General features: G+C 40.5%; 1 protein-coding gene across 2 annotated transcripts in view; it reads right to left on the bottom strand.

The window, feature by feature from the left end:
• Ugp2 (UDP-glucose pyrophosphorylase 2) overlaps window positions 1–14222 on the bottom strand; it is a 52167-nt gene extending 37945 nt beyond the window's left edge. The window contains exon 1 of one of the 2 annotated variants that reach the window (XM_021176333.3): window positions 14014–14222. Coding sequence is in view for 1 of the 2 variants with exons in the window: in XM_021176332.3 (XP_021031991.1) it covers window positions 13202–13220 (19 nt within the window). In the remaining variant the exon portion in view is untranslated. Of the gene's footprint in view, window positions 1–13201; window positions 13810–14013 lie in introns of those variants that run through there. The other variant, XM_021176332.3, reaches the window with a different exon arrangement.
• Window positions 14223–14769: the final 547 nt, after the last annotated feature.

The raw sequence follows: 14769 nt of genomic DNA, 5'->3' as shown, positions 1-14769 counted from the left end.
AATTGCATGAAAACAAATATAAACACAAATGAGGCAAACATTAACAAAGAACTTTCTATCTCTGTCTTTGGAGTGAACAAATTTGACTTGGGCCTTTTGTCAATTTGTCTTCAGTACCTTTAACTGTAGGTCATGTGACAGCGTGTTTTCCATGTCTCAGTTGTTTAACACTGAGAAGGCAAGGCTCAACAGTTAAGTCTGTGGAGCCCAAGGCTCTGTATTATTGAATGTTGCTAGGCTACTATAGTTATTTGGGTAAGTTTTAGAGATAATTTCTGGGCAGTAAAAAAGCAGTAGGCCTAGAGAAAAGAAAAGTTTTAACCATTTGAAAAGTAGAAGAAAGACCTGTTAGGACACAAGGAGAAAAAATCAGGCTTTTCGCAAGTTCCCACAAGACAAAGAAACCAAGACAGAAAACAGACTTAGGTATGTCCTATGTGCACCAGTTGGCTGGTAATGTTTGGGGGCTTCCTGGTGAAGCTTTCAAGTTTTTCTTGTTTTGTTAAGGGTTGTTAAAAAAAGAATCATGAATTTTAATTGCCCCTGAGAGTTCAACCAAGTATTGTTTCCACAGGGAGTGCTATAAGCAGAGAAATGGATATATGGCAGGAAACTTTACTTCTAGTGTGTCCTTTAGAGCTTAGTTTTCTTAGTACCACCTCCAATCTTGTTACAGAGTGGCAGAGGCCTGGACATCAGGCCTTTAGAGCCTTTAGAGCACTACCTTTGATTTCTACAAAGTAGGTCTAGTTGTAGGATGGTGTTGGAGGTTAAACTTTTATACCTCAGCCAAAATTTTCCTTCACCAAGCTTGTATTTAGGGCCAGAGAGTATAGAGTAAAATATGAGCCTTTTTCAAAATTCATGATTTTTAATCTTTGATGTTGCATCATGGCATATACTCAAGAGAGCCTAAGTAGAGACCAGTACCAGGATCTTAAAGTAGAGAGAAACATCGCTCTTATCCATTTTAGAGTCCTCAAAGAGACCAGATGCATTTCAACCCAGAGCACAGCCCCATACTGATCAGAAACATTGGTTTGTATTTCAAAAGTTTTGGGTCTTACTCATACCCAGATGGGGCTTTATCTAAATGCTACACGGTGGTTTTCTATCAGAATTAAGTCACAAAAATATTGAAAAGTTATTCACTGCAATAAGCATTTCTGTGCCATTTAAGACAACTTATACCTCTCCTCTTTCTTAAAAAGCTGGGAGGAAGGGAGAAACGGAGAAGGAAGAGGGAAGAGGGAAGAGGGAAGAGGGAAGAGGGAAGAGGGAAGAGGGAAGAGGGAAGAGAGAGAGAGAGACAGACAGACTGAGATTGACACAGAAGAAAGACATAGATAGGGTTCACAGAAGTAGGCTGCTTCTATGAAAAGCTTTGGCTTTTTTGTTTTAAATTCCCACTCAGGTTTAGTTCAGTGGTAGTGTGTGTGCTTAGTGTATCTGAAGACCTGTGTTCAATCCTGCCTACAACAAACAAAGAAACTGTCCCCCGACCACCACCACCACCTGACCACCACACCTTGCTGGATGTGGTGGTGGTGTGCTCCTTGGGAGGCAGAGACTGGTGGATCTTGGTGGATCTTTGTGAGTTCCAGGCCAGGCTAGGCTATGTAGTAAGAATCTATCTCAAGAACCCCTCCTGCCCCTAAACTGTCATTCAAGTTAAAAGTATAAATTGGCTGGGGTGGGCCTGTGGAACTAATCCTCAAGGGAAAATCTTCATTCATGTGGAGATGGGACTGTCTTTAGTAAATCAACAGCCAAAGTTGAAAGCAGTTTTGGTGTGATGGACCAGAAAGTAGATCATAATGGTAGAAATGTAAGGAACAAGCTGGGATTTTTGTTTGTTTGTTTGTTTGTTTAGTTTTGTTTAAGGATTGATCTAAATTTTCTCCAATTATGAAAATACCTGAGAATAGAACCAACAAGCAGGGAGGCCTGGGAACCTACATCCTGAGTAGTAGGATCAGAACACACGCATTGCCTGAAAACCAGCAATAGTATGCACTGCTCAGTTCTATGGTTACTTTTGTTGGTGAAAACCAAAGCCCATGACTTTACTGGAAATAGGGCAACATGTTTTCACAATTCCAGGGATAACTCTAGACAGATAGGACTAAATGTCCAGCCAAAAAGGATTTTTGTTTCATTTCTGTTGCTGTGTTAAAACAGCTTGGCAAAGAGCAACTTTAATGGGAAAACGAATTTATGTTAGTTTACAGTTCATTATGGCAGAGAAATCAAGGAAAAAAGAAACTTAAAGCAACTATTCACATGCAGCCACAATCAAAAGCAAAGAGAAATAAGAAATTCTACTATATTCAATTCTCACAACATTGACAAGTAATTTGGAAGAAAATTCTAAATACAGAGGAAGAAAAAGGCATGCATTAAAACACATGAATTATTTTGTTCTGTGCCACAGGTTAGTTTAAACACAAATAACTATACAGTGATTTTTTTCAACAATTCATTTATTTTTATTTCATGTGCACTGGAGTTTTGCCAGTGTGACAGTGTTGAATCCCCTGGAACTAGAGTCACAGACAGTTGTGAGCTGTCACGTGGCTGCTGGGAATTGAACCAGGGTCCTCTGGAAGAGCAACCGTACTCTTAACCACCGAGCCATCTCTCCAGGCCTTACAATGATTTTAAAACAACAACACATTTTTTTTTTGGTCAGACACAGAAGTTATTTATCAACTGTAATTTTTTTCTGAAGTTAGATATGATAATAATATCCATAAAAAAACAATGAATGAGAGAAACATTTACCTTATACTCTGGGCAAAGAAGCTAAAACTTATTTGTAAATCCAAGTTTAAATATAACAAAGTAGCTATCTGAGATTTAGCTAAACAAGGAAAATTATAAACAATAACTTTAGAGGCTCCCTGTCCAGAACAGCCTACCTATTCACTTAAAAGGTTCAAGGTGAAAATATTCAGAATCATGTCAGTCATTCTCCCTATTAAGCCGAACTAGGTAAGGCTGGCCGAAAGATATTCTTTTAGATGTCTGCCAACTTAGTAAGTCATCAAAAAATCCCAAACACAGATTCAATTTTGAGTTTAAAAAAAAAAAGAACTCTAACTTTTATTTCTCCCATGTCTTTGATAAGTTCTAGATGCACAGAGAGAACAATTTTTATCCCTTCTATCCTGTTTACAAAATACTAAGTGTCTACAAGGAAAGAACATGGTAACAAACTTATTACCCTCTTCCACCCTTCTTCTGCTGTCGTTTTATTCCACTGGACAAAGTACTACTATAAAATTACCTTTTTAATGATTAAGGAATAAGGATGGGCTTCTAAGAATATACACAAAAACAGCTGGGCATGGTGACATACACCTGAAACCCCAGCACTCAAATGATTAGGCAGGAGGAGTAGCCAGCTTGAATTTCATAGTGAGATCTTGTTTAAAAAGTAAATTAAATTAAAAGGATGGAAGGGTAGTTGGTTCAACAAGAAGTAATCTTACATGCTTCAGCAAAGAACAGAAGGCACAGATCTAAAATCCATTTTTTTCCTTGCCAATTAGTTACTCATTCATCCCAATTTTTAAAAGGAATTTCTGGAAGGTTTAAGTACAAACTGCAGGACTTTTCTTGGATTTAACATTCTCAAGTTACACTTGAGTTGCAGTGGCAACTGGGATTCTAAGAGAAGGTCAATTAAAGAATCCCTTGAATAATGCAAGATTTCCAACCTCATAAATGGTTTCTTCCCACTTCTTAGGAAGCAGAATTGATCTTCCACTACTTCAGACAGAAAATAAATTAGGAAGCAAACAGTTCATAAGCATAGTCACAAACCAAAGAGTTTTTAAAGATGCAAGCAAGCCATCAGTCTCCCCTTCTATTTTCCTCACTCTCAGGATGAGGAGTCTGAAGGTGAAATAGTGAGATGACTTCCCCAAAGTCACAGACCAGGCAGGTGCTGGGTCTGTCTATAGAGCAAACATTTTTTGCTCCTGTCCTGAGATCCACCCCACCACCGTAAATCACCACATCCTGTACATTTTCCTCTAGTTTGGCTTTCTTTAAATTTTGGGATAGAAATTCCTAAACATCACTGTCCTCCAAAGCCTATCTATACAACTAGCAGAATAACTGGGCTTACTAGAATTTACCAGAATTATTTGTTTGGTTTCATTATACTTTAGGAAATGTCATACAAACCAAGCAGTAATTGATTTTTCTCAGCCCCACCTCCTGCTATAATCTAGTTCTTCCTTATGCACAAGAATTGAAATTTCAGTATTATGGACCTTTAGCTCTTCAAATGCAGGAGGGAGTCAGGGAGTGGGGTCATAATGACATTACAGAACTCTCAGAAACCCAGAAAAAAAAAGCCTAAGGCAGAAGGCATTCAATTTAGAAATTGCTTTTGTTTCTTAACTTGGCAACTAGAAGGTATTCAAGATACCCTTTCTCTGACACTCTAAATGGTGGTACAAAGTAACTTCATGTCCTCAAGCATAAAGCTAATCTCACAGAGTAGAGGCCATAGAGTAGACACCAGGAAAACAGGAGCAGCAGAGGGTGAGGAACCATCCCTACTCCACCTCACTACTGATTCTACCTCAACAGTCAAAATATCGTTTTTTATTTTCTTTGTGGACAGCATCTCTCTACATGGCCTTGGGTGTCCTGGACCTCACTCTGTAGACCAAGCAGGCCTAGAACTTAAGAGAGCTATCAGCCTCTGCCACACAAGTATTCAAATTAAAGGGATTAAAAACAAAAACATAAAAATCCCACAATGTCATCACAACTGGATCCGACTATGAATGAAGCTTGAGTATACACTGATTAGACTTACCAACTCAAGCTAACTATGCTCTGGACTTCCACTGCTGTCCTGCAAATTCACGTGTGAAGACACTTCCTTACAAAGCTCTTCTTTGGGGGCTGCAGAGATGGCTCAGAGGCTGAGAGCGAGCACTGACTGCTCTTCCAGAGGTTCTGAGTTCAATTCTCAGCAACCACATGGTGGCTCACAACCATCTGTAATGGGATCCAATGTCCTCTTCTGGTGTGTCTGAAGACAGCTACAGTGTACTCATATGCATAAAATAAATACATCACATATATATGTATATGTATATACATATATACACACATATACATATATATATACACACATACACATATATATGTGTATGTATATATATATATATATATAATCTTATTTGGGCTGTTTTACCCAGAAATATGACATCTTTGCAATCAGCTCCTCCTTTCTCCAACTGAATTCCCTAAAGATTGTCTCCAGACCATTTTCTTTCTCTTAATTCATTCCCTCATCATTCTTATGACTGGTAAGAAATATTTCTCCTAACAGTTCACATTTGGAAGTTGCAGGATGAAGTCAGAAGACAAGTTGCAGAACCGGCCCTCTCCTTCTCCTACGTGCATCTATGGACTTGGAGCCAAGCACCTTTACCCACTCAGCTGTCTCTTATGCGCTCATTGGTAGCTTGTAAATAAGTACCTCCCATCTAGATCCTACCTTCTCTACTACTTTCTAGATCCTTTATACCTGAATACTCAGGCTACCTCAAACTCAACGTTACCTAAAACAGAAATCATTATCGAAACTAAGGTCTTCTTCTCGGCCTTCCGGCTCCCACCCACGGTTCACACTATTTAACCATCCAGACTAAGGTGCAGGCACAAGGTTGGCTCCTCAGTTACAAAGCTGCTTATGTGGATCACTACAGTTCCATTCTCTCTATTTTCAACACTACCTGAATTCTCCTCAGCATTTTCATTTTCTGTTCTGGAGTACAATGGTCTTCTAACCAACCTACCTACCACGTGTGATGCCAAGAGATATGAATTGATCCCATTACATTATGCCTTCCTTATTTGATGAATTTTTCATAGTCTACTAAAGTAAATACAAATTCATGATCCAGGAGTTTATTTTTTCCTACACTTCTATACATTTATTTTATGTGTATGAGTGTCTTGGTTCCGTGTATGTGCACAATGTACATGCCTACAGAAGCCAGAAGAAGGCATCACACTCCCTGGAACTGGACTTACAGATGGTTGTGAGCTACCATGCGAGTGCTGGGAACTAAGTCTGGTCCTGGAAGAGCCACAAGTACTCTTAACCCCTAGGTCATGGGGACCATGATGCAGAAATATCTTCAAGCAGATTGGATGACTGAAGACCTTTGGATGACTGACGGTAGTACAGAGTTCATAAAGGCTGCACTTTCCTACTCTGACTTCTCCATCAGTCCTTCTAAAACTTCAATCTGTATAGAAATAACCTGGAGAGCTATTTAAAACACTGATTCCTGGGCAAGCGCCCAGACATGCTGACTCTACAGTTTTGGAGTAGAGAGAATATGCATTTCTCATAAGCAAACACTGTCAGTATTGCTTTGATAATTTTTTATTTATTTTAATGTTTATTGCAGCCATGTTCCTGGTTCTTCTTTTCTCTAATTCTATACCTCAAGGGCATGATTGTTCTGAGATGGCACCCGGCCCAGATTAGTCTTAACTCCTTCCAGCTGATTTAAGCATGGAACATAATATGACTCCGACTAGTAACACACAATTATATAGCTTGACAAAGAACTTTATAGAAATGTGTTCCTCAGTGTGTGTGGGGGGTGAGATCCATACGAATGTTTAATAAACCCTTGGGGTGATGCTTGCCAGAGAGCTAACCCAGGACTTTGTTCCTATTAGGCAATACTCTTGAGCTGTAACCCTACACAATAAATGGTTGTGACAACAGAAATGAAAGGCTACCAGATGTGACAGTACTACTATGCAAACAATCAAGAACTTTGCTAATCATGCATTGTTCTCTATATAAAAACTGGTAGAATACACATAAACTAAACTTCTCCATAAAATTAACCTTGTTCTCATATAATATAGTCCATTTCTTTTGATAGTGCTGGGAATTGAATCCAATGTTTTTATACTAAGCAATACTAAGCAAGTATTACACTCCAAAATAAACAACATGTCTAGTCTAGAATTGAGGTTAAAATCTCAAAGAAGAAATGTTACATACAAAGTAACTTTGTTAAATAACATCACTTTTTTGAGGTTTAATAGCTGAGAAGAAAGTCATGCCAAGGGGCCTACTGCACTCCTTTGTTGAGAAGGGGAAGGAGTGTAACATATAGTTACCAAGAACCTAAAGTTATCTAGCAGCCCAGTCCTGTATTTTGATATAAGTATACTTTGATACATTTTTAAGCCTGGCAAGGTCTTTAAGGTCAGTGAGTCCAACTCCTTGAGGATGAAGAAATGGGCTCAGGGAGGATGATCTTCCTAAGTGGTACTCAGGCCTTGTTGTCTGGTACCCTGGTTACTTCTCTTTTAATTGGAGAGAAGATTCTCCACTCAATCCCACACTATCGAATTACATATCAATTACACAGTTTATTACTCCAGGTACATGCCACCAAATCAATATGAAAACTAGAAACCCAACTGTCTATCATATGATATTAGGTGATATTAAAACCAAACATACAGCAATCTTACTGCATCTTACGAACTTCTACTTTCCCTTAGTTTCCTGAGAAATGGAAAAAATGAAAAAAAAAAAACCAATGAAAATATTTAGGCAATTTATACTTTATTACCAAGGTTCATCTTTTAGTCATTTGTATGAATTAGCCTAAAACAGTGCATGGATCTATATAACTGGGTTTTTTTTTCCTGTATGCATTAAGCCTTATAATCTAAGCAGAACTATAACACAAATAAAATATTGTATCAGCATTTGCCAGGGCAGCAACTCTAATTGCTTTTCAGATTACTGTGGCCAAGGAGAAAGGAGGCCTGCTCTCGAAAAGCTGTTCTCTAAAACAGTATTTTTACAATTTGGTGACTAGCAAGTAAATGGTAGACTAAGCAAACATGACTATTTCAGGTCCATGAAAATGATGAATGGGTTTCCACTGCTTTTTAAGATTCAAGCAAAATCACAAAGGAATGGGAAACTCTCATGATTTACATAAAAACAAAAAAAATATCTAAGAACGTTTGGGGAAATGAAACATTTTTCTTTAAGCTAAGTAAGACAACATAGCTTGCTTCTCTCTGGTTTTCAGAAACAATCCTTGATTGTCAAAATAGTTAGGGAGTCACAACCAAGTTCTCTTGGCCATAACTGAGAAAAATAAACAATGGCAACTATTGGCAGAGACAGAGCTGGAGCCCTAGACAATTATCTCACCACAAACTAAATGAGATGCCTGCATCGCCAATCAAGAGCACCTGGAAACAGTTTTCAAATGCAACATTATTAGAGTTTTTACACAAAGTTGTTCCATCAAAAACCACAAAGTTTAATTTTTTGTGATGGTTTAGCTAGCCAACTTCAAAGAATTTAGTGAATTATTAATAGAAAACCCATGTCTGATAGAATTTTAGAGATCTAAGAAATACTGTTTCAATTAATAGTGACTATGTCTGGGAATTTACTAAAAGGCCAAAATGTTCACAATTCAAACACTATTTCTCCAAGTCCAAATTGATTATTTTAGAGATGAAATTGTAGGTTGATTTAATAGGGCCATAGTCTTTACAAAAGGGCCCGTTTTTACAGAATCCCACACTATCAAAGGATTTAAACCGTCACCTTTCTTCATTCATTTTAAATCTGATTATCCTCACACAAACATAGTCTAACGTGGTTTGAATGTATTCCAATAGCATAAATCCAGAGGTAAAACCACCATTTTCTCTGCTATACAAATAATTTTGGGATGAATAACATTATAGGAAGTTAATACATCTTTTACTCATTTTCATCAATAAGAGGGGTTAACTTCCAAATACTTACTGGTATTAACTTTCCAAACTTCTGAGAACTTGTAATACCTGCATTTGTACAAAAAGTATCCAAAAAAAAAAAAAGGCTTGGTGGAGAGTGAAAATCTCTTGTTCTTTTATTTAAAACATTTTTATTATCAGGCCAAATTATATTCCTATCACCAGTTCTCCCATTATTCATCTCTCAATAAACAAACACATGCACACATACACTGGTTTCTGTGAAATGGTATTTTAAGAAAAACTCTATTACAGAATTTTTCAGTGTATCTTCAGGATTTTAAAAAGATGCTTCCAGCCTGGCGTTCTGGTATACGCCTTCAAATCCAATACTGGGAAGCAGAGACAGGCAGATCTCTGTGAGTTCGAGGCCAGCCTGGTTTGCAGAGTTCCAGGACAGCCAGCACTGTAACACAGAGAAACTGCATCTTGAAATAAACAAAAAATAAAAAGAGGCTTCCAAGAAGTGTACCCATTAACATTTATATCCTAATATTCTTTGTTAATTTTTTTCCTCAGTAGTCCTTCATAAATTAAAATCATCAATCTTAGAAGAAAGGCTCAGTAAGGGAAATTTAACTGCAGAAATGAAAGACAGCCAAACTTTATCAGACCAATTTTTCAGTTTGAATTTTCTAAATATTTACAACTATGACTGAATTGAACTAAATTTACACACCCGCCCTCTAGCAACATCATAGACTCCAATCTATAGCTTTAAGGAGGGTGCTCTAGCCATTACTTTGAGTACTACTTCTGACTTAAATCCATACCACAGTCTTTCTGGGGAAAAACGAATCATTTCAGTGGTAAGTGACAGGTTTTAGGATTTGTGAAGAACTATGCTGAAGCTCACTTGACAACCAAGGCCCAGAACGTCACCTGAGATCCTGTCAGTTATAATCAGCGCAGTGATCTTTGTTGACCAGCTGCCATCTACCAAACAGGAATCACCAAGAGTCAAAAATTTCCAACAAATGGGAAAGTTGACAGGCCACAAATATTTTTTTAAGGAATGCAGATGTATTTATATGGATTTCCTTGAAATATAATATTATATTAAATATATACTATATATTTAAGAATAGTTTTTAAGAATAAGGGATATTTTTACACAGCTTAGATAGATAATGGGCATATTTAAAGTTGTGAAACTGCTTCTAGAATTACAGTGTTAATCAAATAGGCTAGCCTTAGCTGGATGGCTATGCAGCCATCAGTCTCTTCACCATTTATAAGTTTCCAAACATTTAGGAAGACAGTTCTCACAACTTTTTAAAAGAAAAATTCCAAAGGGCATCTGTTGACAAACCTAGCAACACCCCACATCTGCTGCTGATGCTACCCCCAAATGTGACGGGTAGGAAAGAGGCAGTGTTCATTTATGTAGAAATGTGGAGGCACTGAATAATCCTAGCGGCAGAACAAGACAGAGCGAGACAGTAGGCAAAAGAACGTAGCAGCTCCTATCATGTTTTGTACTACCAGGCTCCTGAGGAACAGACTTAGGCAGATATGCAGAACTTAGGCCTTCACCGGCCCAGGAATGCTATGCAGACAACTCATCTCTAATGGTGTTAAGTGTTTTACTAACCATAAATTTCCAACTAGCTTCTTATGATCTAAGTGGTCAGCTGAGGAAGAAGAAACCCAGCATTCTTATAAAGGTAGTGCTTGGATTTGGAGTCAGACCAAGTGCAGCAGCCTTATGTATCATCATCACCCAAAAAGAATGATCCCCAATGCATAGTTCATAACACCAGATCTACGGACTCCTGAGTACCTACTGTAAGGGAAAAATAAATACAGCGAAAGGCATACAATGAACATTCAAAAAAAAAAAAAAGTTGTTAACCGACCGTTTAAACTGTAACTTGTATTTATCCCCTATGCTATCCAAGCTTAACCTTGCCCTCCCCTCTCCTTAGCTCCTGTTTAGTAATTTTCTTTAAAAGATATCAACTTTCAAGTAACCAGACTGAATATTAAATCTGAATATGAAAATCAAAAACTATGTGAATTTCTGTTGATGGCGTATCAGTAGCAATGCTATCTAAAAGCCATCATTATTTTGGAAAAGAGTAGAAGATAATGGCCACACATTATTTACCCAGTTCAGTCACTTAGTACAGCACCCCATTTAAACTTCTCAATGACCCTTCGGCATAAGCACTGAGACCCAGTGGAGAAGGCAGGGACAGGAGATGGATTCCAATGCCTCTCCCATACTAAGCATGCGTGTCATCACTGAATTATACTCTCAGTCCAATTTCCAAACTCTACCCAGGTAGAACCTAAAGTTCAGAAAAGTGTCTAAAAGTCACTTTTTATTAACAAGAGTCATATTGAAGTCTATGCCCTTTCGTATTTCTCAGTATTTATGTAATTTAAGATAGGTCATAAAAGCCTACAGCCGAAAACATATGGTAAGCTAACTTACTGAAAAAGCATATAGAACATTTTAGGTTGTGGGCATTTGCTGCCTGTGACAAATTCTTCTAGAACATCTACTTTCAAGACACCGTGTTTTTCCCAGGGACGTATTATCTTTGTCTATAGAAAATGGTAATCTATTTGGAGACTAGGCCATTCCTAAAATTTTAACCTAAAAAGCAACGAAAGTTGTTGGAAAGGACAGGAGCTGTACACAGCTCAGGAGTTCCAGGACTTCTCCCCAGCTCATCTCTGGGCATCTTCATCAGCTGTAAAGTACTTCTTAGGGCTCAGAAGCTTAAACGAGACGACTTGAAATAGCTATGGCCTGGCACTGGTTAACACTTTCCCCGTGAAGCAGCACAGGCAGTGTACAACCAGTGGGAAGAAGCCTCAGTAACTTCTAGGGGAGGGGAGGTTCAGCAATGGACTGCTTTTAAAAAAAAAGAGAAAACAGAAGTTTCCAACTCTTATACTTGAAAACTGATATGCGTAGACAACTCTGAAATTAGCCAATTAGTTTTCTCATTTCTAACAGTAACCACGGTAAACACTTAGAGTTCACACTTAAATACAACAATTGCACAATGATACATTCCAGGACTGAGTTAAACATATTTGGAGAGAGTGTCATCTTTTTGTACAAAACTGCCTGCTTAAATCAAATGTGTCATCTTGAATTGCATCATGGAAATAGGAATCAGACTGAGTTTATTGTTTAGTTAATGCAAACACGTTAATTTCTTCATTTTGACACTTGTGCAATATTTTGAAAACTGTAGAAGTACTTTAAAATAATGGGCTTTTAAAAAGTGGGTAGCAATGTCCACAGCCACCTGTGTCTTCTCGATTTAGAAACCTCTAGCTTCATATCAACTCTAACACCAACTTCAAACATAATGGCAAAATGACATTTCTGAGCTTAGTGCTGAAGGCAGACAGGCATAACGGTCCCATCTGTTTCCATAATAATGAAGGCAGATTCCTTTAATCTATTATGAAAAAATTAACAGTTAATAAAGTGGGGCATAAGCCTGTATGGCATTTTCATTTCCAGGGTCAAATGATGGACATCCCTAGCATAACTTTAAAAGAAAAGGGGAAAGGTGCATGGACAGTCACTGAGGATCACGTGACGTGTTTGCAAACTTTATTGCATGTATTAAGCAAGATGGCTGAAGCTTTCACACACTGGGGTCTGGAAGGAAAGGTTTCTTATATATCTAGAGGCAAACTCTATACAGTTTTGTGACAGAAGTTTAAGGCAGCACCCAATTGCAATGCTACAGCTTGGTTGAGAGGTATTTGCTAAATGCATTATTTACACACATACAGATTTGGATGGTAATTTTTAAATTTAAAGAAAGCATAATCTTTCTATATTAAAAAAAAAAAAGAAAAAGCTAACAGCACTGCAGCAAAGTCATTTCTCTGACTGGAATGACCTCCAGTGTCTACAAACTACTGATTTCGCAATAAATGACTCTGAGACTCAATCCACGTACACACAGAAAAGTGGAGAGCTTCCTACTAGTCTTGACAAACGCATCTGCCTGTCCCTAGCCCTCTGGGTTTCCTTGGCCCACAAAGATAACTAACTTATCATCGACTGCAAGAAGGGAACAAGAATTAATCAGCAGTCAAAATCCTGTTTTGATTATTACAGTTACTATCCACGATGTCAGAATACTATTAAAACTGATTTTAGAAGGTAGAAATAACCCCTGCAGGGCGCAGAGGCATACAAACACGTATATCAAATGCCAACCCAGTAAGTGGCGCAAAGCAGCTTAAATACCAATTTAACCAAAAAGGTCTGGCAAACGGTATCACAAATGAACACGTCCAGTTACAAACTACCCCACTTACTTAGAGACTACCAATATTCAAAATCGGACGAAGCAGCCAAGAGACAAAAAGCAAAATGTCTTACCTTGTACAAATCTCGACATTTTAGGATTTTATTAAAATAATCTGGTTTATAATTTTCAATTTCTAGAATCTACGTTGTAAGGAAGGTCTCTCTCCCTTCCCTGCAACCGAAGTGTTCTTTCTCCTCCGATGTTTAACTACTTAAAGAAGAATTCGGGGGGAAAAAAAATCAAAACTAGTCTTTAAAAAGAAAAATCCTGAAGACGGAAAACTTGGTGGGACCGACTCAGCTTGGGAGGGAACTCCAGGCTACTCAGCGATCCCGACACCAACAGGGGACGACTGGAGACTCCGGAAAAGGTAAAACCAGACGAACTTAAATTTCATCAATGGAGAGGCGGACCTAGAGCCGCTTCACCGCCCTCCGGTCTCCACGCCCTCTAGGGCAGGACTGCCGCAGGCCCCCGGCCGCACCCCGAGGCCCCTCGCCGGCGGCCGTCCAGCGGCGAGCTGCTGGCGCCCCGTGCGGATCCGGAGGCGGGGAGGCCGGCGAAGGGGCAACGCCACCTTTTCTCCGGCCCATAAATAGCCGGGACTCGGAGATGCTGCGAATTCCGCACTCGGGCAGACAGCTGCCCGCGGCCTCCACTGGCCGCCCTCCCCTACGCAGCCGCTCCACACCAGGGCCCGGCTCGCCCCCTCCCTGCCCCCGGGCCTGGCCGCCCAGACCCCCCGGGAGGCCTGGCCCTCCCTGACACGCCCTCGCCCGCCCGCCCCCTACTCTTCCACGCCCCACTGTCGGCCCCCGGCCACGCCTTTCCGAGCAGGACCCCACGAGGAGGTCGCTCGGCCCGCCCCTTAAGCGACACCCACCTTCCTATTCCGTCGAGGGCTGAGAAGTTGGGGGCCTGGAATCAGGTCTCGCTGGCTGCACGAGCGTGGCCGAGGCGGCCTCCCCTCCGCTCCCGTCACACGCAAACACCCGGAGCCTGGCGCCAGCGAGCGCAGCCCCTGACCCTCCAGCCCGCCGCCTCCGGACACCGGAGCCCCCACTTTCGCCACACACCTCCCCTCCCCCTCCTTCCCCCCCAACCCCCCCAATGCGGAAATGTCCCTACTGCTCAGAGCGACAGGCACAGCCGCCAGTCCGGAGCCGAAGTTTGCCTAAGGACTTGGCCAATGAGACACGCGGAGGTGGCAGGGGGCGGGGCGTTCGAGGCCCGAGGGAGGCGGGCGCAGAAGCGAAGGCGGGAATCCCACGCGTGGGAGCTGCACAGGCAGCAGCACGGTGCCAAGCACGTCTGTCTCTGCTTGCTGTCTGCAGATGCCACGAGCGTGTGAGAAAACCGAAGCGTGTGCTTGTGTTTGCACTCCACCAGAATTTGCCCGTTGAGGAAACCTTGAGCTCCCCTTCCTCAGGGACGCGAGGCTCTTCTCAAGAGGACCCAAAAGCTCTGCCACCAGTTAGGGTTTGAGGAGGGCTAAGGCAACCTTTTCAGAATCAAGTAAAGGGATGGGATGTGTGTGGCTCACCAACAGGAGGAGGGCCTGGGGGCGTCGAAGGGAATGCCAAATAAAGGCTCTCTAGAAAGATCCATCACTATTCGCCTTGCCTCGAATCCCACTCCT

The sequence above is a fragment of the Mus caroli genome, unplaced genomic scaffold (genome assembly GCF_978045245.1).
Source record: "Mus caroli unplaced genomic scaffold, Mus_caroli_1 scaffold_13, whole genome shotgun sequence".
Taxonomy (NCBI): Eukaryota; Metazoa; Chordata; class Mammalia; order Rodentia; family Muridae; genus Mus; species Mus caroli.
This window is presented reverse-complemented; position numbering and strand designations above follow the sequence as displayed.